This window comes from Vicugna pacos, chromosome 12 (genome assembly GCF_048564905.1).
Source record: "Vicugna pacos chromosome 12, VicPac4, whole genome shotgun sequence".
Lineage (NCBI taxonomy): Eukaryota > Metazoa > Chordata > Mammalia > Artiodactyla > Camelidae > Vicugna > Vicugna pacos.
In genome coordinates, this window is record NC_132998.1 from 31,088,078 (window position 1) to 31,113,811 (window position 25,734).

Below are 25,734 nucleotides of genomic sequence, written 5' to 3' on the forward strand. Positions count from 1 at the left end.
GTATCTGTACTATCTGGTGAAGGCAAAAAAAAAAATTAATGGGGCAGAAGGAAGATGGTAAATTTCCTTTCTTTACTGGATAGGTAACTTTTAATGCCTGTAAGCCCGCCCAAAGATAAGTGTCAAAGCAGCATTTAATAGACCAGGTATGTGAATGAAAAGAGCATTTACACCAAAAATACATATCTGAACAACATGAATGTGCCTCATGGTGTCACATAACGTTTCACAAATACAGACATTTGTGAAATGATGCTTTATTTTTCTGCCTGCTCAGACACTTCACATTTTTAAATTCATTTCTCTTATCCTCAAAGGAGATAGGTTTGCTTCATTGGTGCTTTTGGGGATTAATGAAGTGAAATATTATTTACATGAATGAAACTAAAAGCTAAATTAAATAACCCTATTTAGCACAACATGATAGTTCTAGAATACTGGAAGTCAGCATCTTATTACTGGTACACAACGAGGGTGACAAGTTATAGATGTAACCTTCAGTTTGTAATGTCACACCTGGCTACAAAGAGACACAGTCCACATCTAAATCAGCCTGTTCTGAGGTGAAACAAAGAGTTAAAGACACAAAATTTTCTGACAAACTGCATTTACAAATTCGCATCAGACATCAGGCTTCGAAAAATTACACCACCACTCTGATGCCCCAAGTTTATTTCTATGTGGTCAACAGTGAAGCTTATCTTAAGTGGTGAATCTGAATCAGTGCGTCATACAACCAGAATCAGGGTTTCTTTCCCTGTATTTTGACCCAGAGTTTCCATTGCCTAGGTTCCTCTATGGTTGTGATTTAAGCACTTGAGTAGCATCAGCTTTTTCAGGCCAACAGTTAAGTGTTTAGTCAGCTGTTCTTCCAGTTCAAGAAACAAAGGTTTCCAAGCTCTTACTCACTACCTCCCTTCTACACACACGGAGAACATGTGCTGGCTCGCGTGTTCACAGTCTCTCTGCCTGTCCTCCTGCTCTAGCAGACCTCGTCCGTTCTCCACCAGCTGTAATTTGATTTGACTACCATCTACTCAGTAGTCATCATTCCCAAAATGTAAGAGTCCCAAATAAGCAACATCGATATCACTTGGGACCTTGATGGAGGGATCTAGAGAGAGAACCCCTGAGCCTCACCTCAGAAACCTCGGGGCAGGGCCCAGCAATCTGAGTATGAGAAAGCCCTGCAGACTATCCTGATGCATGCCGAAGTCTGAGAACCACCACTCCACGGAGACCGCTAGTGTGGTGGTTACCATGGTGACCCAAAGCCAAGTGTCATCTCTCACCCTTCATCAGTAGCTAAAGAACCCCTCTTCTTACAGGAACTCACACATGGTGCCTTTGACACTGCCTTCCCTTAGTTTCCCTCCTACTTCTTAAATTGTTCCTTTTCATCTTCCCCATATCTTCCTGTCTCCTTAAAGCAGATTTTCCAAGGAACTGCTTCTGGCCCTCTTCTCTTCACTCCCTACATCATTCCTGGGAAATTTCATCCACCCTCCTGGCTACAGTCATGACCTCTATGGCTTTGTCTCCCAAACTGGATTCTCTAGCTTTGCCATCAGTTTCAAAAGCCTTCAGGACATCAACACCTCAAAGACCTACTGTGAGTTATAATACAGAATTGTTACAACAAAAATCATCTTTCTCACCACACCTGTATTGCTGTTAATTTCCAAAGAGTTCCAATTTCTTCTTTTACCTCCCAACCCTTTAGTATGGAAACCTCTTTCTTCCCACCACCATCTCTCATTTTCCAAATACCTGCTAAATGCTAGGTCCTTTTGCCTAAAATCTCTCAATCTTTCTCATATACTTTGCTGTTTTACTGTAGATTATTTTCTGTCTATCTAGGGAGCAGAACTAAAACCTGGGTGTTTCAGAGTGAAAGCTAAAGAGAGAGAAATTATGGATTATTTTCAGGAAGAACCTTCTAATAGTCAGGTGTTCACAGATGGGTTTGGGAATTCCCTCTCTCCAGAGATGTTCAAATGCAGGTTGGCTGATTCTATAGCCAAGGTTTAAGTAGCTGATGAATAATTGGACTTGATGGCATCTTATATCCCATCCAACACTTGGGTTATATGGATCCTTTATCACCATATTCTTCCAAGCCCTCATTGCTCACTCTTCCCCATGGTGTGAGGAAATGTTTCAGTCCCCAGTCTGTCTGACACTTTAGGCAGTCCTGGTTTTCCTATGCTTTTCTTTGTCACCTCCCCTTTCCCTATGCAAATCCTCACACGTGTATGGAGATTCACTCATTCATTCACCCCACCTATTACATGCTAGTGCCGGAAACACAGAATTGGATGAGCCATCCATACCTTCCAGGTGGAGAGATGGACATCTGCATCACAGATTACAGCACAGGCCCAGCAATCTGTGCTTTAAGAAGCCCTCCAGGTGATTCTCATGGTGGCTAAAGTCTGAGAACTATTGAGAACTACAGAAATAGGCTAAAGTGTCCATCAGATTTTTGCAGAAGGTCATTATGTGACCAAGGGACTAATCTAATTGTGGTAAATCCAAATGCCATGGCAACTGCCTGATGAAAGAAGAATTGCTAATGAGGAAGCTGCTCCGGGAAATTTTTGGAAACCACATCTTACTTTCTTTTACTGCTCATTCTCACACCATACTTTGTTGAGTGCACATGTATATATCAACTACTCTTATTCTTCTGCACAGCACATGAACAGAGTGAACTTGAGCCTTAAATCTCATAGAACTCAACTCTTAAGATGTTTAGACAAATGCAACGGTTTCCAGGTTTAACTATCAGCTCAGTTCAGGGTGAATGGTTGTAGAAGACCAATTAAAAGTTTGAAATTTGACTGCCAATGATCACCACAGAATCAAATTCAAGGACATCACTAATGCCTCACCTTCATCCATGACTTCTCAAAAAACAAGCTTAGGAAGGCTACGTAGGACAGTAAAGATAATTTCGTCCAGTAGGATTTGGGGGGAGGTGGGGTTAAAAAAGAGGGTAGGAAGGCTTCTGAGTAAGGTAACACATCTGCATACTTTATTAACAAAATACTACTAACTTAGGAGGCCCCTGCACCTTTTTTTGAAAAGGTGACTGTCTGCACTTCAAGATTTGCAGTTACACACAGTGAGTGGGGGGAGGAATTTGTGTGGGGAAAAAAATAACATTCAGACCAAAGATGCTTTCTAAACAGCTGGGCTTTCTGGTAATTTATCCAACAGAAAAGAATGGAGGAAAAAAACTCCAAAGCCAGCCTCAACACTCCTGTAGATAAATTCTGTCTCCTCAGTGTGGAGCAGTCACAAGGAAGACTCTAAGAGAAGCACTGCCACCTTTGTTTTTTTGCTTCAGGCTACCCTGAAAAAATAGCTCTATTTGGCGTGGCAGCCAGGTTTCCCACGTGGCAAAGGCCCAGCTTCCCCAGCCTGTATTCCTTGTCACTGTTGGAGCACACAGGCCAACGGCTGACACGAACACCATCATGACAGAGCATGCTACTAACCTGCTCATGAACTTGTACCGGCGGGGCAGGTAATAGATTTTTCTCCTGGAAGAACAGCAAAAATGAAGCCAGTCGAGAAGAAAACCCATCGTCAGTTACAGTTTGAACTAGCAAGGAAGGAAAGGAGATTGAAGATAGAAGCCTGTAAGAGGTGAAGAAGAAAAAACTAAAAAGAGATTAACAGTGAGAAATGCAGTGGGAACGTAGGGCATGCATTTTTGAGTCATGAAATCTTATGAAATAAATTTCCATTGATATTTCTTCCCCTCCTCGTTACCGTAATTTTTTAATGGTTGCTCCTCACCTACCAAAACCTGTGCAGAGCAATAATTTGGAGCAACTGGTATTTGTCTGAATTCAGCTGAGGTCAGTTTTTTTTTTCAGGGATGCAGAAATGGATTGCCAGCCTGCCACATACATAATTTAATGGGCATGTGATTATGCTAACTAATATTTATATAGCATTTTAAGTTTATAGAATGCTTCTCTCACCTGATATAGGCAAGGGTAACATAAAAATATGCATAATTTATAACCAGTATGGGAAGGACACTAACAAATAAACATCAACATCTTGCTGCAAATAACCACACTAGAGCATACTGCCTAACCAGTGACCCCCATACTGGTGAATTCAAGAGGTAAACCAAGGAGTTCTGGCAAAAAAATTTTTTTAAATCAGACTTATTAAGGATCTATTGTACTTCGGTAACACGCATTTTAAGAAGTATTACAGATGCAAATTCTGGGTGTAGTGTGAATGGACAGCACATGCATCAGATGCTTTATTAAAATGCAATCTCCATTTCCATAGTTTGGGCTTCAACCAATGGGGCAGTAATGAAGCTGATATGGTCTGTATGTATTCTGAACTGTTACTGAGCTATCTCAGTTCGAGAAAATGGGAAGTTTATACACCAAAACTTATTGCAGATCTGTGAAAACTTAAAAACATATCCCATGTTTGTAAAAGACAGAATTAGAGAGGCAATAAAAAGATCGGTGGCTGCCAGGGGTTCGGGGTGGGGGGAGAAGGGATAGGTAAATGGAGCAGAGGGGGTTTTTAAGGGCAGTGAAACTATTCTGCATGATACCATAAGGGGGGATACATAACTTCTGTCAAAACCCATAGAATTGTACAAGACAGAGAGACTAAACTATGGACTTTATTTATTTACTTTTTAATGGAGATACTGGGGATGGAACCCAGGACCTTGTGTATACTAAGCAAGCAGTCTACCACTGAGCTATACCCTTCCCCTGGACTTTAGATAGTAATAATTTATCAATATTGGTCTATCGTACCAAATATACCACACTAATGCAAGGTATTAATAATAAGGAAACTAAAGTGCGGTGAGGGGGGTATATGGGAACACTCTATACTATCTACTCCATTTTTTTGTACACCTAAAAATGCTCTAAAAACAGCATATATCCATGGACGTATATTTAGCAGAAGCAGGTTTTATTGACAATTTCCCACAAGAAATCTATTCCTCAACTTCCTTTTAAACATTGTAGAAATAAAAATCCAAGGAGACTAAACCCGGGATTCTTAAGTGCAGTCTACTGAAAATAATAAAGACGGGTAAGATTCTTAGTGGCATTTAAATAGTCAGCCAAATTGATGTTTGCACATTTGGTTGAAATGATACAGCAGGGCAGTTTCTCCTTTGGAAATACATAAGTCTCCTTAGGCTAGAATTATTTGTCTGAAACAGTGGACAAAATGATAGCATAAATTTTAAATGCATCTGGTCGCATCAAGCGAAAGTATGCTTAGGTAAAATCACATCAATATTAACGAGGCCAATTAGTGCCCACACATTAACAGTATTTTCTCCTAAAATATTGTCCTGCAAGAATTCCTACATTTAAGAAAAAGATGACTATTCACAGTAATAAGGCTTTTCATTTTATTGCCTGGATCACATTCTCTGAAAGCCACATAAGAGAAGTTCTCACGCTGCTTGCAGGCAGCACTTCTCTGCTACGTAATGAGTGTTCAGAGGTGCCACCTATGATACAGCCAGGTCCTTCAGAGATGAAGTGCTTCCAGGTACTAGGGGAACTTGCCGTGCATTCACACAGCCCAAGTTTCCACAGTCTGCTTGGCTTCTTTGCTCAAGAAGCGTGTCCCGGCAGAATATTGGTGAGATTGCCACTGCGGAGGGGAGTGTCAGTTTCACTAGGATTCACTACCTTACTTTTATCAAAAGGTAGACTTTTTAGCTCTGTTGGCTATAGATGTTGGTCTGATATATGACTCTGTCTAAGCATAGATTTCTTTCCTTTTTGGTCCCTATGTGTGATATAGTAATAATCCACATTGATAAATAACTGGCTGTGATTAATTATAAATACAGTGTAACAACAAACAAAACTGCTATTCCTTCTCTCCTGGTGGAGATATATATATATAAAATTTTGTGTATATATGTATATAATTTTATAAAATAATTTTGAAATCTTTTAAAAAATATATACAATTAAAAAAAATCCTTGGGTTCCACGATATCCTTGGTAATTTTATTTAAAATACAAAAATAAATCAAAAGCTTAGAACTATGTTTGTCCTTTGAGAGTTTTGCCTTAAGGCAAATGGATGCTAGAAATCCCAACCCCTATTTTGAGTTGGTATTAGGAAAGACCAATCAACAAAGAACATGAGATGCACCAGGGAGATGTATTACAGGTCTATGAATGGAAATTGCCCCTCTCTAAATGTGTCCCTAGCTCCTCTTCATTTGTAAGAATATATATAGATGGTTCTCTGTCTCGGTAACTTTCCGCAGCTCACTAAGAGGTATATTTTAGAACTGGCACCAGTTTGTTTAATTTCTGTCCTCTGATGTGGTCTTATTGGCAAATTGTGAACCAAAAGTATTTAATTCTTTAGTCTCTTTGGAACTATCCTTGGTACTAAATCCCTTCACCTCCTTTAAGAGACTCCATTATTCCCACATATCTTGGCATTTATAATCTGAGGTTTAATACTTTATTTCATTTCCACCTAGCAAATGATCACCTTTCCCTAGTCTATAGGGAAAATAAGAATATTCACCATGAGATGAAGGAAGACAAATCCTTTTAAATCACTAAGCCATCCATGTAAAGTATTCCTGTTCCCCTCAGAATAAATATCAATGCTTGTGTTTGCACAGAATTTAATGACCTGACTTTTAAAATTTTTTTTAAAAAGGTTATTTTAAAAATAAGATCACATTTTCCTGAAATTTCTTTAACTTATTTCACTGGAAGCAGATTTTAATTTTTTTCTGGAAGGGACCAGTAGGTAAGGACCCACACCACTCATCCTGGGGTCTGGCTGTTCAAAGAAGCAGTACACAGGGTTTCTAAAAATGGCACTTTGGAAATGAAAATGCCACTTAGAAAATACTTCTTTCTCACAGGCACTTGAACTATCTACCTAAGGACTGAATTAGCCAGACATTTTCACAAAAAGCCATGAAGTCATCATTAGCCAGGAAGACTTATTGCATTTCTTAAACTTTCAAAGGATTTTCTTCTCTAATAGTGTTCCAGTCTGCACTTCAGTTCTGGTTGTTTGGAGAGAGGAGTACACGAGCAGCGGAGGGCAGGGGGAGGGGAGACACTTGCACACCTACCTGAAAGGCATTCTTACATTCATTTGTTCTGCATATCTTCCAAGCACTTCCCATGGGGCATGCAACTTCACAAAGATAATGTCACTATTTATTAGAGAGGACTGAAACAGAAAAAAACAAACTAAATTGAAAAGTATATCCAAGTCTCCTATGGTTTAAATTGAGTTGGAAATTAGAACACATGAACTTGTACAGAGTTTAAGATTTGGGGCATCCTCCAGCAAGAATCCAAGTCCTTATGTGTCCATATATCCATTTAACAAGTACAGCACTGTGTGCCAGGCACTGGAGAACCAGCTGGGAACGAAAGAGATATGAATGGCATTTACATTCTGCAAACACACACCAAAAAGGAGATAGGCAAAAACAAGTTAAAAAGAGAGGGATAGATTCAGAGAGTGATGGGTGTTCTGAAGATAACCACCAAGTCATGGGAGAAAGAGTTGGGACGGGGCACCATTCCTTTGGGCAAAGGTTAAAGCAAAGTCCTCTCTGAGGAGGGGACCTGTGAGCTGAGATATAAAGAAGGAGCCAGTTGGGTAAAGAGCATTGGGTGAATGTTCTAGATGCAAAGGTCCCAGGTTGGGAAATAGCTGGGTATGTCCCTGTCTGAGGGCCAGGAAGGAGAGGAGAGTGGTTGGAGAGTATTAATCATGGAGACTGGTATGAGAAGAGGCTGGAAAGGTGAGCAGGAGTTGTCAGCATGGACAGTGCTTCACAGGCCCCACCAAGACGGCTGGACTTTATTCTGGGAACATGGGGAAGTCATTTTGATGTAGGTTTTCAAAGATCACTGTGGCTGCTGCGTGGAGGATAAAGTATAAGAGAGAGTTGCAGCGAAAGCAGAGAGAAAGGGAGCTGCTCTCCATCATCCAGGCAAAAGCAGAAGTTGGTGGTGGTGCAGATGAAGGGACCTAAGAGACGTGAGGCTTAAATCTGGGTCAGCAGCAGGCGGGGCTGTTTCAAAGGACTACGTTCTTTGGCACCAAACCTTTGCCTCCTCTGGGGCTTTTCATCAACACAGAACTTAGACAAAGAAGCAAAACTAGGACTTCACACTCTGTTAACCACCCAACAGGTTTTGGTCTGTGCCTCTGGCTGCAGGCACATCTCCAGTGAAGAGATTTCCTTTGGAAGTTGTTTTCCCGGGGATGGGGAGGGCTGGGTTGTAGGAGGAAGTAGAAGAAAAATGAGAAAACAGTAAACCAGAGCCACTTAAATTAGCAAAATGGCCAATTATTTATCCATATCTTTCTCCCACAGGGTCGGTCTGAACTGCACATCACTTACATTTTTACAGTTGAAGAATATCAATTTAAAAATTTGTAGTTTACGATGTTTCAGGCCTTTGTGGCTGAACTCTCCTTATAATAGTGTTGATAATCAAGGCAATATTTTCATACATCTGACAAAAATAGCTCAACCTCCTGCTTTAGCTGGGGGAGATCTGCGTTGCAGGGAATTGTTTTCATGTTGCAGGCGAAGCACAATTATAATTCATTTCTCATATTTTCATTCAGGGTCTTCTTCCTGGGCTTATAAATACTGTATTTAATTCCTAAGAACTCCTCAAGATATCATGAAGATCAAACTTGTATCAACTACAATGTTCTCAGCTACCCTGGTGATGCTGAATTTCCCAGGGGGAGGAGGCCAGAGCCCAAATCCACAATGGTAGGGGGTACCCTCTGACAGTAGTTAGAAAAATCAAACTTTCTAGCAGTTCACACTGAAATAAGGCTTTATCTTTCAGCTTAGGACAAGCAGACCTCTGTGTCTAAGTCCCCCGAGGACAAGGAATGTTTCTGTTATTCATGGTTGAATCCTTTGGGCCGAGCACAGGGCCTGCTGCAGAGGGAGCCCTCAACCAGTGTTTGTCCAATAAAATAGGAACAGTCAGTTCTGACCCAGGTGAAAGCTCTCAGGAGTCCTGTGAAACAGGCAGTGACTGAAGATGAAGGGATTTTTGGAGCCAACATAACTGGTTACTGCAAATTACTGCAAATTACTGCAAATAAGGTGCCCACCCAGGGAACGAACAAGCTGGGAACCACTGAAGATGCAATGTGTAGTTTTCTGTTCAGCCACCTATTACATTCAGTCCTCTCTGCACCGGGTGCTGAGAGCCAAGTAGCCGGGAATGTGAATGAGCTCAGGGGTGGCGAAGACCAGACAGAACACACAGAAGCACAACACACACATACCCTCCATTGTGTCCCCTCCATGGTACGCTGTTGCCTTGACCTGAGATGGTCTCCAAGCTTACCAGTGGAGCATTTTTGTGCTTTGGGAAAGACTAACACTTGCTTTTCAGTATATCATATAGTTTTCCAAGTTGTAAAGCAGAAGAAAGACTACATTTCCTAAAAATAGGCTTTTACGTTTATACTCAAGATACACTTCAGAGTCCAGGAAAGTTTTATGGCTTCCTCACTTGGGAGGTTCCCTTGAGATACTGTGAATTCTTTAAATTCACCCAGCTTCCTGAAAGGGTTCTCACTCCCTGTTGTTTCCTCTCTCATTTTCTTATGAGAGAAAAACTGTGCAAAATAAAGACAAAATGGGAATGTGATTGATTCACAGAATCAACCAAACATTGATGTAGAGCAGAAAATACATAGTCTACTGCAAAAATAGTCATTCTGTAGATCTCCCATGGACTATGATAACATTAAGAAGAATACAATATATTCCACTCAGGACACCTTTCGAAGGGTCACATTGTGTGTGTGGAAAAGCCAAGTTCATTACCTGAACACGTTCTGAGTCAACTAAACTTCTAACGTGGTATCCCACCCGTTTTCTCTATAAAAGAGCAACTGTTTTGATTCATTCAGCATGATTAAAATAACTTCACTGTTCTTATTGATGACAATAATAACTATAAAACCACCACTTTACTATAATTTTTAAGTGTTTTATAATTTTAGAAGCACTTTTACACATTACCTCATTTTATTCCCAAACTTGTAAGAGAAGTTTCCTTCAGTGTCTTAAAGGAGGAAAGAGATTCGGGCAAGGGAGTCTCCTGTAGCCAAACTGAAAGTTTATACCAGACTAAAGCTGAGTCTACACACACATCTCTTGATTCCCTTGTCAATTTCATCTAATACTCTGAGGTTTAAATAAATCCATGGCTTTTATGTGTGTTGATGACACACAATCTCTGAATTGTTTATCAGTTTATACAGACTAATCTGAAAAGAATTTCATATTTTAGAAAACAAAGTAATAAAAACAAAGTGGGGAAGGTAAGCTCTTTTTAAGATTACCTTGATAATCTTGAGACAAATGTTAACCGAATTCCCTTGAATGATAATGAATGTCTATTCGTGTGTCCTATATGTGTGCGCACATGTGCACACGCATGCCTGGGTCTGTGTGTGTATGCGGCTTGTTACTCATATTCTGTTTTTCAAGGAGAAACTGAACTTCAGCCCAGAAAAATAAATGTGAAACAGATGATTATTAATTACATGGCTAATGTATCACCCTTTTCCCTAGCACTGAATGATTAGGCTACTGTGTCTAAATGGGTTTTTCCCTGTTATTAAGTATTGCTTCCCACATAAATCCAAGTGTGAAAGTGCCAAAGTGAAGAGAAAAGAAAATAATTTTTTGAAACACGGAGTTGTTTCAATAATATATTGCAATAAAAAAAATCCCTTTGGTTAGAACCTTGGGGAGAAGAAAAATGACCGTTTACAAGAGTTTGGAAAATCTCCTTAGAAGGATGACTGGAGAAATTAAGAAGCAGCATGGAAAACACCTGGAGCAGAAATAGGTAAGATTCATAGAAAATGTTCCCTCTTTCTCATTCATTCAACAAGAACACATTGAACACCTTCCAGGTACAGATGCTATGAATACAAAGATATAGAAATCGTGGTCCTTGTCTTGACGGTTAGATTAAGGCAACAGTAAGGAAAAAAAGAAACAACATGCCATTATCTAATCCAAGCAATCCAACTCTCAAAGACATGTAGATGTGCACATCTCTACATCTCATGCTTCCCAAAATCACTGCTGACAGGAGGACACTGAGGGAGAAATGGGTTTGGGAGCAGGGGCACGAGGGTAGGTCACGAACTCAGTTTTGGAAATGTTAAGTTCACAATGCCAGTGAGAAGACGTCCTGTGGTAGATAAATGAGTCTGGAGCTCCAGGGAGCAGTCTGGGCCAGAGATACAAAGTAAATGTGGCCAGGATGTAGACAGTATTTAAATCCATCCCCGGTACCTCCTCCAAAAACAACTAAGTAAACCTTAATTACTTCTCCTTCAAAAACAAAAACAAAAAACACCTAAATCCATGGAGATGGATGAGGTCACTCTGGGCGAGAGTACAGGTACAGAGTCACATGGGTAGCTGGACCACAGAGGTTAGCTAGGAACACAGACTCTGATGTCCAAATGCACATATTCATATGTCTGCCTCTTACCAGCTCTGTGATCTTGGGCATGCTATTGAACCTCTCTGTGCTGCAGTCTGTTCACCTATAAAGTGGGAAATGACAGCGATCTCTAGCTACTGAATTGTAATAAATGGCATAATACAGGTAAGGTACTCAGAGTACATCCCCAAAACAGGTTTATCATCATTATGTCTAAGAAGGACACATCACAGTGGCCGTGGTGGGAAGAACACAGCACTCCTAGTTACTTACAACCAAGGAATTTACAACCAAGAAGGATTTTTCCAGTCTTTGACTACAAGGCTAAACCGAAAGAAACATTGAGAGTCAAGCCCCCAATTCCCACCTCCTGTCCCTCCACGGCTGCTACATTCATTCGTTCGACAACATTGAACAGACACTCAGTAAGCGACTACTACGTATCAGGGACGCCACTGGGTGCTTGGATAAATTACAGGAGCTGGAGACCGACATTAAACCACAAATAATTTAAAATAATGAAAAGCAGAAAAAACGGCAAGAAGATGGTGCTGTGGGACAGAAGAACTTGATTTAGAGCAGCTGTTCGATCTCTGTAGGTGTAATATCTAAGCTGAGATCCAAAAGGCAAGAAGATGTCAGCCACGGGAAAAGCCAAGTGAAAGGCACTCCAAGCAGAGGGAACAGCAAATGTGAAGACCCTGCGACCATCCCAGGAACTGAGGGCTCGGCTGACTGGACACTATAGAGCCTGAGGTGGGGAGAGTATCTGATACAGGCTGAAGGGCAGAGATGGGACGGATGCCGCCAGGCAGGCTCAATGTGGTGAGGAGCCTGGATTCTCTTCCCTAAGGTCAACAGGAAGTTACCAATGGGTTAAAGGCAGAGTGGTGATGGCATCGCTTGTTTTAGAAAGTAAACCTTGAAAGCTCTGCGGAGAGTGTCCCAGAGGGAGCACAGGACTGACAAGTGCAAGAGGACAGGTACTCCAGGAGGCCAGCCGAGACGACTGGTGGCTGAACGGTGGATGTGGCGAGCAGGAGAGAAATGGACAGACTCTAGATCTATCTGGAGGTCGATTTGAAAGGACTGGGGATTGCTCCATTGAGGAAAATGGAAAGAAAAATCAAGTGTCTAGAATAATGTGCAGGTTGTTTTGCCTGGGAGACTGGACTGTTGGTACCACACACTGATGTAGAGAAGATGGTTGTTTACTTTACGATGTGCGTGTTCCACGTACCCGGGCAACAGTTACACAGAAGTGAGCAGCAGAACCAATGGATATGTGAGCCTGGCTCTCAGCGGGCGGGACTTACTGAGAACTGCAGGCATGTAGCTGACACTGAAAAGCACAGACCCTGAAGAGACCACCTAAGGAAAGAGCGCAGGAAGCGGTAAGGACTGAGGTCAGGGCACACTGACATTCAGAGGTTTAGAAAAGGGGAAAGCAGTTGTCCAAGGGACTGAGAAGGAGCCATCAGAGGGACAGGTGAGAACCAAGGAGAGATAAAGCAGAAGCCAGGAGGAATGGGTTTCTAGAAGGATGAAGTGCTGAGCTGTGTCAGATAAGCCAGGGGCAGCTCAGGTAGCCCGCCCGCAGCTGCTCCTGGGCTGCTGCCTGGAGCTGGCCTCATCGGCAGTGCCCCTTGTCTATCCTCGCTGTGGCCACCCTCCCTTCGCCTGCTGACACTGCCGTTGCCCCAGCCCCAGTGCTGACACAGAGCTGAGACAAAGTTGTTTCCACAGTGTTTGGCTTGTTCCCTGAAGGGAAGCTGGGAACTTTCATGTTCCTGCTGCCTCTCCCAAGTCAGAACTGAGTTCAACAAGGGCACGCGGGTACCAAGCCATGTCTCCCAAGCATACTGCCCTGCCACCAGCAGCAAAGAACGGAGCCCACACGAGACTCCTCCGCTCCACGCTGGGGACAGCTGTCGGCCCTCTCAGAGCACCTTGTTAAGAGCTCAGAAGCAGCTCAGGTCTCCACTCTGTGCCTGAGGTTGCCAGCCCCAGGCTGCAGCTCTCCATGCTTCTCCCAACAATGCTCAGGCAACAAAAACTCCTGGCAACTTCCGGAATTCCCGAGGTGGACATGCAAATGGGCCTTCCCTTCCCTTCCAGGTCCTCGTTACACACACATCTCTGATTTCAAAGAAAATCTCACTGCTATTTTGAGTTTTGTTTCAAACCTATGATGTTTGTCTGAATGAGCTCATGATTGTGAACAGTCACACATGGATAATGTGTGAGTCTGCATAAAGGAAATGTACTAGGAATCATGTTTGCTGTAGAAACCTCATTCTGGGAAATTTTTTTCAATCTATTTTCACTTCGGGGCCATTCTCAATAATTGGGTTATTGAAACAGGATGGAGGCACTTTTTAAAAGGTAGCAGGTGGAAGGAAAAAGCAATTTAAAGGGATTTGGTTAATCATTTATTTATCAAATATTTACTGCATGTGTATTAAACACCTGCCTGTGATGGGAGAGGGTCATTTGTGTTATAATAAGGCAACTGGCTCTGATGTGTCTTGGGCTATACCAGAAATGAGTCCATTCCTGCCCATGAGATACTCGTACCCTAGTCATGGAGATGAAATAAGTACATGTGGATTTCAGCAAAATTACAAAATAAGAGGTAAATGAGGATATGCAACCTTTTTTTGGACAATGAAGAGAAACAGAAAACACATAGGGTAGTGTTTAAAAGTACCAGCTTTGGACTTAGGGTTCAAGTGCCAATCTGCTATTAGTAGCTGGTGACCTTGGACAAGTTATTTAATCTCTATATAGCCTCAATTCTCTCACCTGTGAAATGGGAACAGCAGCACCCCTTCCTTCAGAGTTTTTCTGAGGACTACAAGGTTTAATGTATGCAACATACTTAGCTAGTCCCTTGTGCGCTCAAAATGCTCTTTAAATGGTAACGAGAAAGTTACGTGGTTCGTTAAGGTATTTGAAAATATGTTTACAAGTTAAAGCTTTGATTGAGGATCAAGATTTCTTTCTTTCTACCTGGTTTGCACATTTGGGCCATGACAGTATAGTGATGGAACATGAGGAAGGGAGAGGTGTTTACTTGGAGGGACTGGGAGAGGCAGCCACATCTGAGATCTGACATCCATGAAGAGGAACACGCCTGGCTTGAAGGAAGCTGCCTCTCTCTCACTTGCAAGCTCATTTGATTCTTGTTTCCTCTAAGACACAAAGTGCATCCTGGGGTTACATTTGTGCCTAATAGGGACAGGGAATGGGTGAGCAGGAAAGGGGGGATGCAACAGAGGTCTATTTAGAGATAGTCCCCTTGGGTCACTCCAGGTTACCCCAAGCATTGCAGGGCCCTGTAAGAAGCTGTCAAAATTAAAAAGACGATCTCCAATCCTCTTTTAACCTTGAAGAAAACTGTCTTAAAAGAGCTAGAACTTCATTAGGGCACAGAAGACTAAAGGAGACCTGGGCTTAGATACTTTCTAGAAGTCTCCTTGATTTGACCTGTTAGGTGATGACTGGCCACCAGCCAACCATGTGCTGCTGTGTGGTGCAAAGATCACCTGGGCCACATAAAAACAGACATATGGATCAGTGGAACAGAATAGAGAGCCCAGGAGTAAATCCATAGACCTATGGTCAATTAATCTTTGACAAAGGAGTCAAGACTATACAGTGGAGAAAAGACAGTCTCTTCAGCAAGTGGTGTTGGGAAAACTGGACAGCAGCATGTAAATCAATGAAGTTAGAACACTCCCTCACACCACACACAAAAATAAACTCAAAATGGCTTAAAGACTTAAATGTAAGACAAGACACGATAAATGTCCTAGAAGAAAACACACGCAAAACATTCTCTGACATAAATCTTAGCAATGTTCTCCTAGGGCAGTCTAGCCAGGCAATAGAAATAAGAGCAAACATAAACAAATGGGACCTAATTAAACTTATAAGCTTTTGCACAGCAAAGGAAACCATCAACAAAACAAAACGACAACCTATGGAATGAGAGAAAATATTCACAAATGATGCAACTGACAAAGGCTTAATTTCCAGAACATACAAACAGCTCATACAACATATAACAAACAAACAACCCAATCCAAAAGTGGGCAGAAGACCTAAACAAGCAGTTCTCCGATGAAGACATACAAATGGCCAATAAGCACATGAAAAGATGCTCAATATCACAAATTATCAGAGAAATGCAAATCAAAACCACAATGAGGTATCACCTCACACCAGTCAGAATGGCCATCATTCAAAAGTCCATGAATGATAAATGCTGGAGAGGGTGTGGAGAAAAGGAGGGAACCCTCCTACACTGCTGCGGAATGTAGTTTGGTAAAAGCTATTATAGAAAACGGTATGAAGGCTTCTCAAAAAAATAAAAATAGACCTATCATATGATCCAACAATGCCACTTCTGGGTATATGTCTGGAGGGAACTCCAATTCAAAAAGATACATGTACCCCAGTGTTCTTGGCAGCACTGGATACAACAGCCAAGACATGGAAACAACCTAAATGTCCATCGACAGATGACTGGATAAAGAAGTTATGGTATATTTATACAATGGAATATACTACTCAGCCATCGACAAGAATAAAATAATGCCACTTGCAGCAACATGAATGGACCTGGAGACTGTCATTCTAAGTGAAATAAGCCAGAAAAAGAAAGAAAAATACCATGTGTTATCACTCATATGTGGAATCTAAAGAAAAAATAAAAGGACACTATGAATTCATCTACAAAACAGAAAGAGACTTGCAGATAACATAAACAATCTTATGGTTACCGGGGAAAGGGGTGGGAAGGGATAAATTGAGTTTGAGATTTACAAATGTTTTATACTATATATAAAAATAGATTTTTAAAAAAAGTTTCTTCTGTATAGCATGGGGAACTATGTTCACTATCTTGTAATAACCTTTAATGAAAAAGAATATGAAAAATGTATATGTATGTATATGCATGTCTGGGACAGTGTATTGTACACCAGAAGTTGACACACTGTAATTGCACTTCAATTAAAAAAAACAATCTCCTGTGTCAGGTCCTGTCACAGTTTTCCCTTGCGAGCTTGGGTAAATTCCCTCACTTCTCTATGAATTTCTCCACTGACCACACAGACACAACATGATCCCTGGTGCGGCCAACTTCTAGGGCTACTTTGAGGCACAGATTGGAACAGCCTGTGAAAGAGTGTCAAAAACTGCCCAGGCCTGGCCCCGTTTCTGTCTCTTCTTTGGAGCCTGGTCTTCCCCTCTCTGCCCTCGGTTTCCTCACCTGCTCAGGAGGGACTGGAACCATTCAGTTTGTTCTAAACTTCTTCAGCAGAAGAGCACCTGGAAATCACGGCGGTCTCTGCAGATGACCGTGCAGCTCATCACGTGAACTGTAACTTGGCACTCACTCACTCACCTGTTCAGGTAGTCCGCAAACCTCCACTGAGGGCCTACTATGTGCCGGGGACCTTCCTAGGTGCTGGGAGTACGGCTGTGAACAAAACAGACCAAATCTCCGCCTCATGGAGCTCAAGTTCTACTGGGGACACAACTCTTAAAAACGGACACACAGTATTTCTGACCGTGTGCTTTGAAGAAGAATAAAAAGGGCAGGGAAATAAAAGGACTGATGGGGAGGAGATGATATTTTAGACAGAAGGCTGTGGACAGGCCTTCAAATTAGGTGACATTTGAACAGAAATGTAAAGAAACGGGGAAGAAGGCCATTCCATTACCCAGGGAGAGAGCCTTTCAGGCAGGGAGAAGTGTCAAAGGCAGAGGGCCGGAGGCCTAAATATGCTTGAAGTTTCAGTGCATTTGGTACAAAGGGTCAAATCAGGGTAGCTACTTGCCTCTGTTCTATACCCCCTCAGGCAACTACCCGGATTTCACTTTTTCATAACTATACTGTTAGAAGAATAAAGCAGACCCTGAACATTCTGGGGCAAAAAGAGATTCATCGCCAACTGGGAACTCAGATAAGCCTCCTGGAGAAAAAAAGTAGTAGTGGTACAGTGTGGTAGGAGTTGCATGGTGCTACTGCATGCTAGATAGCATGGTAGGGCTTTACATACATTTAATAATCTAATCTTCACACCAGCCCTATGAGGCAGGCATCATCATTATCCTGATTTACTGCAGACAGGAACAAAAGCACAGAGAGGTCAGTATCTTGGCCGAGATCACACAGCAAATAAGGAGGTAGCCCAGATTCTTGCCAAGACAGCTGGGCTTCAGAACTGCTGCTTCACAAGAGGAAAACAAAGCTCATGTGAATGTATTTTCTTGTGGATTCAATTCTACTGTCATTTTTTTTGGAAAAATAATTATATATTGAAATCCAGGGTACAGTGCATACAGTTGCCTCTAAATATCCTAAAATGAATGGAAGGCCAGTGGTAAAAACAAATTTGAAGCCTGGTTCTGCACTCACTCCCAGTGTGTTTCTGGGCAAAACACTTTACTTCATGAGCCTCAGTTTTGTCATTTGTAAAATGAGGACAATACCCACATTGCAAGCTTGTTCTGAAGAGGACATGGTTGTATCAAAGGTGGTTCAGTAAGAATTTCCATCTTTTTCCCATAGTTACTAAATGCTCTGTGAACCTTCTGCTAACTTACAGCTGATGCTAGAATTTTCTGGTGGCTCTGGAATCTAGTCTCTGTAACTGATGGAGAAATGTACATTTCTGGAGGGCTAAAGGGCTCAAAGTAATCATTAAGCAATTTCAACTCCTGTCAGCAGGGCTGCCATCTACTCACCTATATGTCACTGGGCAAATGACTTGCATTTTTCAGAGCTTCGGTTTTCTCTGAAAATGAGGGCATATGTCTCCTAAAAAGACTTTTTTGGGTGTTTTTCCTTGATTCCCTTCGCCCTCATCAGAATTTCAAAAAAGCTATTCAGCTGATTCTGATGCAATTCTCTCTCCACAACTCATGTACATGGACACACACAGACACGAACATACACTCTCTCTTACACACGTATACACACATATTTAATGTGCCTTGGTGGAGAAGAGTCTCTGAGGTCCTGAGTTTCCCTAAACGGTCACAACGCTCATTCCTTGAAGGTGACATTAGCCCTAGCAACAGAAAATAGGTATGTGAAATGGCCAGTCATCCTCCTTGGCAGATCGTTACATGGGGTTCCCCCAGGACTCCACACAGGCTTTAGTCTTATTCCACCCATTCTCTCTGGATGACTGCATTCAGCCCCAATGGCTTCAGATGCCACCTGTCACCGATGTCTCCCAGAGCCTCAACTTTGGCTCAGACCCCTTTTCCAAGTTCCAGATCAGCAACGCCAGTGGCCAACATGACATCTACCCTTGGCTGTCTCATTGGCACATCAGACTCAAGGTGCCTTCAACAGGTCCACTTCTCTGGAAAAACTGCTTTTCTCCTCAGTGTCCCCAGGTTCAGGAAATGGCACAACCATCCACTCTGTCGCTCACGACCAGCAGTCACCTTTGAGTTATTTTCCTTAGCCCCCAGTCAGTCAGTCACTGTGTCTCACTGATCCTACCTCCTACACTTCTCACAAATCTGTCCACCTCTCTCCATCTCCACCACTGCCATCCTCCTTCAAGTCTCCATCACTGAGCTCCCTGAAGTCTCGAAGCTGGGCTCCCTCCAATTCCATTCTTGCCTTGTGTATTCTCAGTGACATCAAAGACATTTTAAAACTACACTGTGATCCACGGTTTCGAATGGTTCTCTGGAAAATCACCAAAGTGGCCAGTGCGTGATCTGGCCGCTCCTTTATTTTGTTACCTTTTTTCCTTTCTCTGGGTTTCAGTCATGTAGGCCTCATTTCTTCTTCTTTCCAAATCACCAAACTCCTGATGGTCTCGGGGTAATCTTATGGGCTGTTCTTTCTGCCTGATAAATTCCTTCTCCCTCAGGTTGCAAGTTAAGTGGCAAGCAGATTTCTAGGACAGCCCCCAAGATTCCCTACCCTACCAGAGTACACATCCTGAGTAACCACTTCTCCTTCAGTGTCGGAAGAACCTATGAAAATGAGGGGATGTCATTCCTATGACTGGGACACTAATCTATGCTCATCTGATTTAATAAAAAAGATGATCCTGGATCGGCCTGAACCAATCAGGTAAAACCTTAAAAGAGAGTCTTGAGGTCAGAGAGATTTTCCCACTGCCTTGGAAGAAGTAAGCTACCCTGTTGTGAGAGGGTCTGTGAGGGCAAGGAGTCATGAGCAGCCTCTAAGAGCTGAGAGCAGCCCCTGACTGACAGCCAGCAAGGAGATGGGGACCTCAGTCTGACAACCACAAGGAAAGAAATCCTGCCAATAACCATGTGAAAGGACCTTGAACTCCAGAAAGAAATGCAGCCCGGCTGACACCTTGATGGCAACCTTGTGGGATCCTGACTGGAATCTGAGTTGTAGCCAGACTTCTTATCCACAGAAAAACTAACAGATCATAAACACGGGCTGTTTTAAGCCTCTAAGTTTGAGTTAATCTCTTAGGCAGCAATATAAAACCAATACACATTACATCTCGATTAATTCTGTAATTATGTATTTCACTGTTGTCTCCAGGAAACCGTACAGCCTCCCCACAGCTGAATCCCAGAACCCAGTATGGTGCTAAGCACATAGTCATGGAGAATGAACAGTTTCTCAATTAATGTGTCAACATCTTGGGGTCTCGACTACAAGTAGCTTTCTCACATTATTGATTCCCTTGTTACAACACAATTATTAGGCAGAAAAATTCATCTTCTTGCTGCCACAAAGCTTTCAATATGGTTTAAGTTTATGTATGCGACGCTTAAGCAAACACTCCACTAGGCCACAACCAGGAGAGGTCCAAAGCTGAAGAGCTAAGCACAAATTTTCACACGTTCCCTCAGAGGTTGCCTGTGTTGCAATTAAGTGAACACTGATGGAAGATGCTCTCGGTTACTCTGCATCAACTCCTGTGATCCCTGTATTAAGCCTAGGAAACTTACTGCATTGGGATGTCTCAAGAAAATCCATGTCTGGTATATCAGTCAGGATAGGCTAAGTCATGCTGCAGCAACAAATAACCCCAAATATCAGTGACTTATGATGTTAGCACTGTACTGTCAATGTGGGAGCTACTAAGCACTTAGTAGCTAGTTCAACAGAGATCTGCGGAAAATATACACTAGATTTTGAAGACTTAGAAGTCTGAAAAAAGAATGTAAAGTATCTTATTAACTTCTATACTGATTATGTGTTTTGATAACAACTCAGATCTACTGGATTAAATAAACATTCTAATTAATTTCATCTGTTTTTTACTTTTCATATGTTGTTAACAAAAAATTTAAATTATGTTATTTCTATTGGCCAGTACTATTATGATAAAAGTTTATTTCCTGTGTGTGCTACACGTCCATTGCAGGTCAGCTTACTGTAGTCACTTAGTGATACACGCTGATGGGTGCAGAGCTCAGAGGGTTTCATAAGGACACATACCACTTCTGCACCCAGCTCTCTCTACAGAGTAGTCATATGGACCCATCTGTCTACAAAGCCACCAGGGAGAGGGATTATATCTGATGAGTATAGTGCTATATGCGCTGGTATAGAACACTGTTCCTCCATCACCTACTTAGTCTCACGGTGGGTTTATTGTGTAAAACATTTGTGTAAAACAAATACCTTACCTACCTTGCAACATAACCACTTACAAGGTCATTTAACAAACATCTAAAGACAATCTTAACCACATCCTAAGTACTATGTTGGGATATAGAGAAGGCTAAGACATAGTCCTGGATCTCAGGGAAATTACAATTCAGGAGAGCAAGTATTAAACTAACTAGGAATAACGTGAGGAATAAGAACAGAAGTTGGTCTAGCGTCCTGTGCGAGCACAGGAGAGAAAATGCTCTTTGTGATGTCCCCTCCAGGCAGTACCAAATCTCTCCTCAGAAGTAAGCAATGCTCGCTCTCATCTACAGGCTCCAAGAGCCTTCCACTTGTTAGAGATCATTAGATCACTTCTCTCATCCTTCAAGGTGGCGTGTTAGGTAAGCTGAACTTGGGGACAACTGTATCATCACAGTTATGCTTTATATTATCACAAATGGCCGACCCACTGATAACTATTCACAGTTATGACCCAGGCAATAACCCACGTGTCATTCTGCCTTTAATAAGCTGCAGCAATTAACAGCTGTGAAATAAGTGTGACCGAGAAAGGACAGATGAGCATGTTGTCTGCTGCCAGTGAAGCAGCAATTTAACTTTGGAAATACTTCCTAATGCACTTGGAAAGGTTAGGACATCCCTCTGAGGCCTATTCTACTTATTTCTTGGTGGAATGCTGACCAAAGTCAGAGGATGCAATGACAGTTCATGTAGTGGTAGAGCTTACAAAGTGCTTTTTACCTAAAGATTATGAAAAGGCTGTCAAGAAATGGGGCTCACATGATCTTTAATAACAGAGAAATGTAGCTGATAGATCAAACTTCAACTCATATCAGTTCCTTATTGGTACAATGCTATATAACTCCTTTGTCTACCTTATAGAGCTAAGATTACATAGATACAGATATAGATATCTCTCTCCATACAGATATATATAAAATTATATAATGCATTTGAAACCATGTTGTGTGGGGGCCATTAGTGTGTCTCTGGCAACTGGTTCTCCTCTCCTTCTGGGCACACAGAAATCTGAGCTTCCTGCCCAGGGTTAGGCTGGAGCCCTATACTGAGCTTTGGCCATTATGCTGTGAGCAGAAGCCTTGAAGACTGGTGTGTGATTCACCTTTCCTTGCCAGAGACAGGTTTCTGGATGAAGCCTCTGTTAATTCTGGGTCCCTGCTAAGTAGAAGAAACTGGTAACTCCTCCCCCTCCCCTTACTATCCTGAGATCAAGAAGTAAATCCTGTTGCCTCAAGCCTTGAGTGCTTGTAGAAGCCATATAAAGATCTGCATGGAACCTCATGGGCCACAAGAAGTAAGAGATACAGAAGGAAGGGGCCCCAGGATGAGGTCTCAGGATGCTCTAACATTTGTAGATCAAACAGAAGTGGAGGGTGAGTAAAGGAGATGGAGAAAGGGCCAGTAATGAAGGGAGAAATCCAGGAGAGCACAAGAGGTCTCCTGAGCCAAGAAGAGAATTTTTTCAAGGAAGGAAATGATCCATCCTGTGGACAAACGCTGCTGACAAAGCCAAGAAGACAACAGATAAGGATTAGGAGACTATGAGCGCTGGACTTGGTTAAAGCTGACTTTAATAAGACCAGTGTCTGGGGAGGGAGAAAGCCCAGATGAATCAGTCTGAAAAGAGATCGGTAGGTGAGGCTACGGAGACAGTGACAAATCTTTCCAGAAATTTTTCTGTGAAGTGTAGAAGAGAAACAGGGTAGTCATTAGAGGAGGGGTTGGGGGTCAAGGGATTTTTCTTAAGACATGAGTTACAGGAGCATGTTTATAATAATTGAGTAGAGAGCAAAAATTGATGATGCAGGAGAACGAAGAGATGATTAGAGGAACAATGTCCTTGAGAAGGTGAAATGGGAGGGGATCCAGCACATAATAGGAGGGCCCCTGGGACGGTGGCAGACACTTGACGCATAGTAACGGCAGGAAGCCAGGGAGTGTGGGGATGGTCGCAGAAGCCCGTCTGACTACTTCTATTCTCTATCCAAGTACAGACAAGGTCATCAGCAGAGCCTGTGTGTGCACGGTGGTGGGCGTGGGGGTACAGATAAAGGAGGTGAGAGGGTGGAGGGGCAAGAAGAGAGTGTGGAGTAACAGCTGGCCACCTCCCTCGCCTATGCGGTCTTTGGTCAGATGTCACCTGCAGTGAGCCCCCTACAAAACATCCTGTTTAAAATTAGCATCCCGTCACCCCCGACCCCATACTCAAACACTCTGTTCTACTTTCTCTTTTACCAAGTCACCTAACATGCTATGCTATTTACTTCGCATGTTTATTGTTCTCCATCTCCCCGGGCGCTACCAGGATAGGGGCTCTTTGTTCGATTCCCTGACATATTCTGAGCATCTAGGGTTGGGCACTGTTTATTGAATGATTAAAATTTTAAACATGAATCAATGAAAGAAAGAAAAGAGGCCAAGAAAGGAAGGATGGGAAGGAGGAATGAAGTTAATTCCTTAGGATGGTGAGCCGGGGAAACACACCAACTCGGCTCTCCGGCACTCACCGGGAGACAGTGGTCGGGATTGAAAGTGAACCAGTCAAGGGCAGGGTATAGCTCAATAGTAGAGTGCCTGCCTAGCATGCACAAGGTCCTGGGTTCAATTCCCAGCACCTCCATTAAAAATAAACCTAATCCTCCCCCCAAAAAGAAAAAAAAGCCCCAAAAAGGAAAGAAAGTAAACCCATCAGCATGTTTCTCTAGCAACATTCAGCCTGCTCAGGTGCAGGCACAAAGGAGGGAGACTTTAATCAAGGTCAAGGCTTTGCCAGGCAGATAAGTTTTTAAAAAATAAAGGAATGAGAGAATTGAGGTACTTGTAAATACGTGGTCATAATGATGGGCCATGGAATCAAGACAGTCATGAGGGGAATGAAATGGTCAAAAGAGTGGCTGGGACAATTCATCAGCGGGCTCATTATTATATTCAGTGTCCTCTCCAGTGACATCTTAAAATATTTAAACCCATTCAAAGCAAGTTTCAGTTTCAAGTGTTAGTTCCCAGTATTTAAGGGTTTACTTAGAACTCTCTTCCCTAAAGAGCCTTCATTTTGAAGGGAGATAAAGGTATAGCTTTGCTAAGTGTAAATGGAAAAAGAAAAAAAAGGAAAATTACCAACTAAAATTTCAGTACTTACTTGCTGATAGGTTTCTTTGTTTTACCAACCCAATAAAGCAGTGGATGACATAAAGAATCAAGACTAGGGGTTTTTTATTTGACTGCAGTTTGTGCAGAGATCTGCAGGGTGGGAGATCCTTTCTGTGTATCAGAAGCAACAGCAGATGCTCCAAACGTACCATACACGGTGTTATCCATGAGCCACTGAATGAAGGACTAGATTTCAGAAGGCCCACAGGCACTTATTAGAGCCTGAATAACTGAATCAAGGCAGCCTCAAACGAATGCCAAAGTGATTTACTGCTATGCAATCCAAAATAATGTCCTGGCTAAACCAAGGAACTTACAGACTGCAGAAGGGGAGAGGCCTCGGGGGGTGACAAAACACACTTCTGAAACACTAATGGACCCCAGGTCCTCACTGTGTGTCATTTCCTTTCTGGCCTCCTGGACGGCTGAAGCCAAGGGCAACTGTGTGCAGTACCGTTTCATTCTTCGGCCTGCTCTACTCCCAGCATTTGATAAAGCTTTTTTAAAAAATTCAATGTATGTAGAAAAAGTCAGAATGGAGAACAGAGGTGAAAAACAAAGAATTCTGGTAAGCAATAAACATCGTCTTCTTGGAAGACCATCATGGCTTTGGTTAAGTGTTCAGGTGACACTCTTCTGGCCAGTATCAGCCCAGTCATCAAGGCCTAGGAGGATAATTCTATCTGATATTCATTATATCCATAGGAAGTTGCTGAATGAGCATAAACAATGTGGAAATCAAGGTGAAACAATGAGCCAGGGACTATGCCAGGCTTGGTGGGGATTCCTGTGCAGCCCGCAGGGGATTCCCACTCCCGACGGGGGAAGTGGAGATGCCAGAGGAGCTGGGATGCCTCAATCACAAGTTACTGTGCCTCTGCACACACCATCTTTAGCACATGCTATGACCTTCCCCTTCCCTGCTCTGTCCACACCTCGTCATCCTCAAGACCTGTGCCTCTTACCCTCTTGAAGCCTCTGGGCAGAGTCCCTCTGAAGTCCCCTCTGCATTATCGAGGAGGAGCTGGGACTACACCTCCCAGAATCCCCCTTCCCCATGGGGCTCTGGGTTAGAGTCAACAATGAGGGGTGCTCAAGTAAGTAAGAACTGGAAGGTGAAAGAGGCTATTTCTCTCTCCAGGTGGGAAGCCAGACACAGCTGTGTAAGTCACAGACAGCTTCACGTAAGTCTGAGAATCCTCCATGCCACAGTCAGACATTCTTGAGATTCTCACTGGCTTCCAGGCCGTTCCTGGGACCCTGGGACCACGGCTCTGAAGCTCTGGGAAGTAGTCAGAGGTGCTTCCCTGCCCTTTCTGTCACTGGTTTAAGCCTCTGTGTCCAACACTTCATTCTTGGAAGACACAGAATGCCTTGTTTGCAGCAGAA

At 42.6% G+C, this 25,734-nt stretch overlaps 1 protein-coding gene across 1 annotated transcript in view; it reads right to left on the reverse strand.

Annotated features, from left to right (window-relative positions):
• ANO4 (anoctamin 4) overlaps positions 1–25,734 on the reverse strand; it is a 308,805-nt gene that overhangs the window by 114,053 nt on the left and 169,018 nt on the right. The window contains exons 6-7 of the mRNA XM_072973171.1: positions 7,136–7,236; positions 3,504–3,548 (exon numbers count right to left, since the gene is read on the reverse strand). Coding sequence (XP_072829272.1) covers positions 3,504–3,548; positions 7,136–7,236 — 146 coding nt within the window. The remainder of the gene's footprint in view (positions 1–3,503; positions 3,549–7,135; positions 7,237–25,734) is intronic.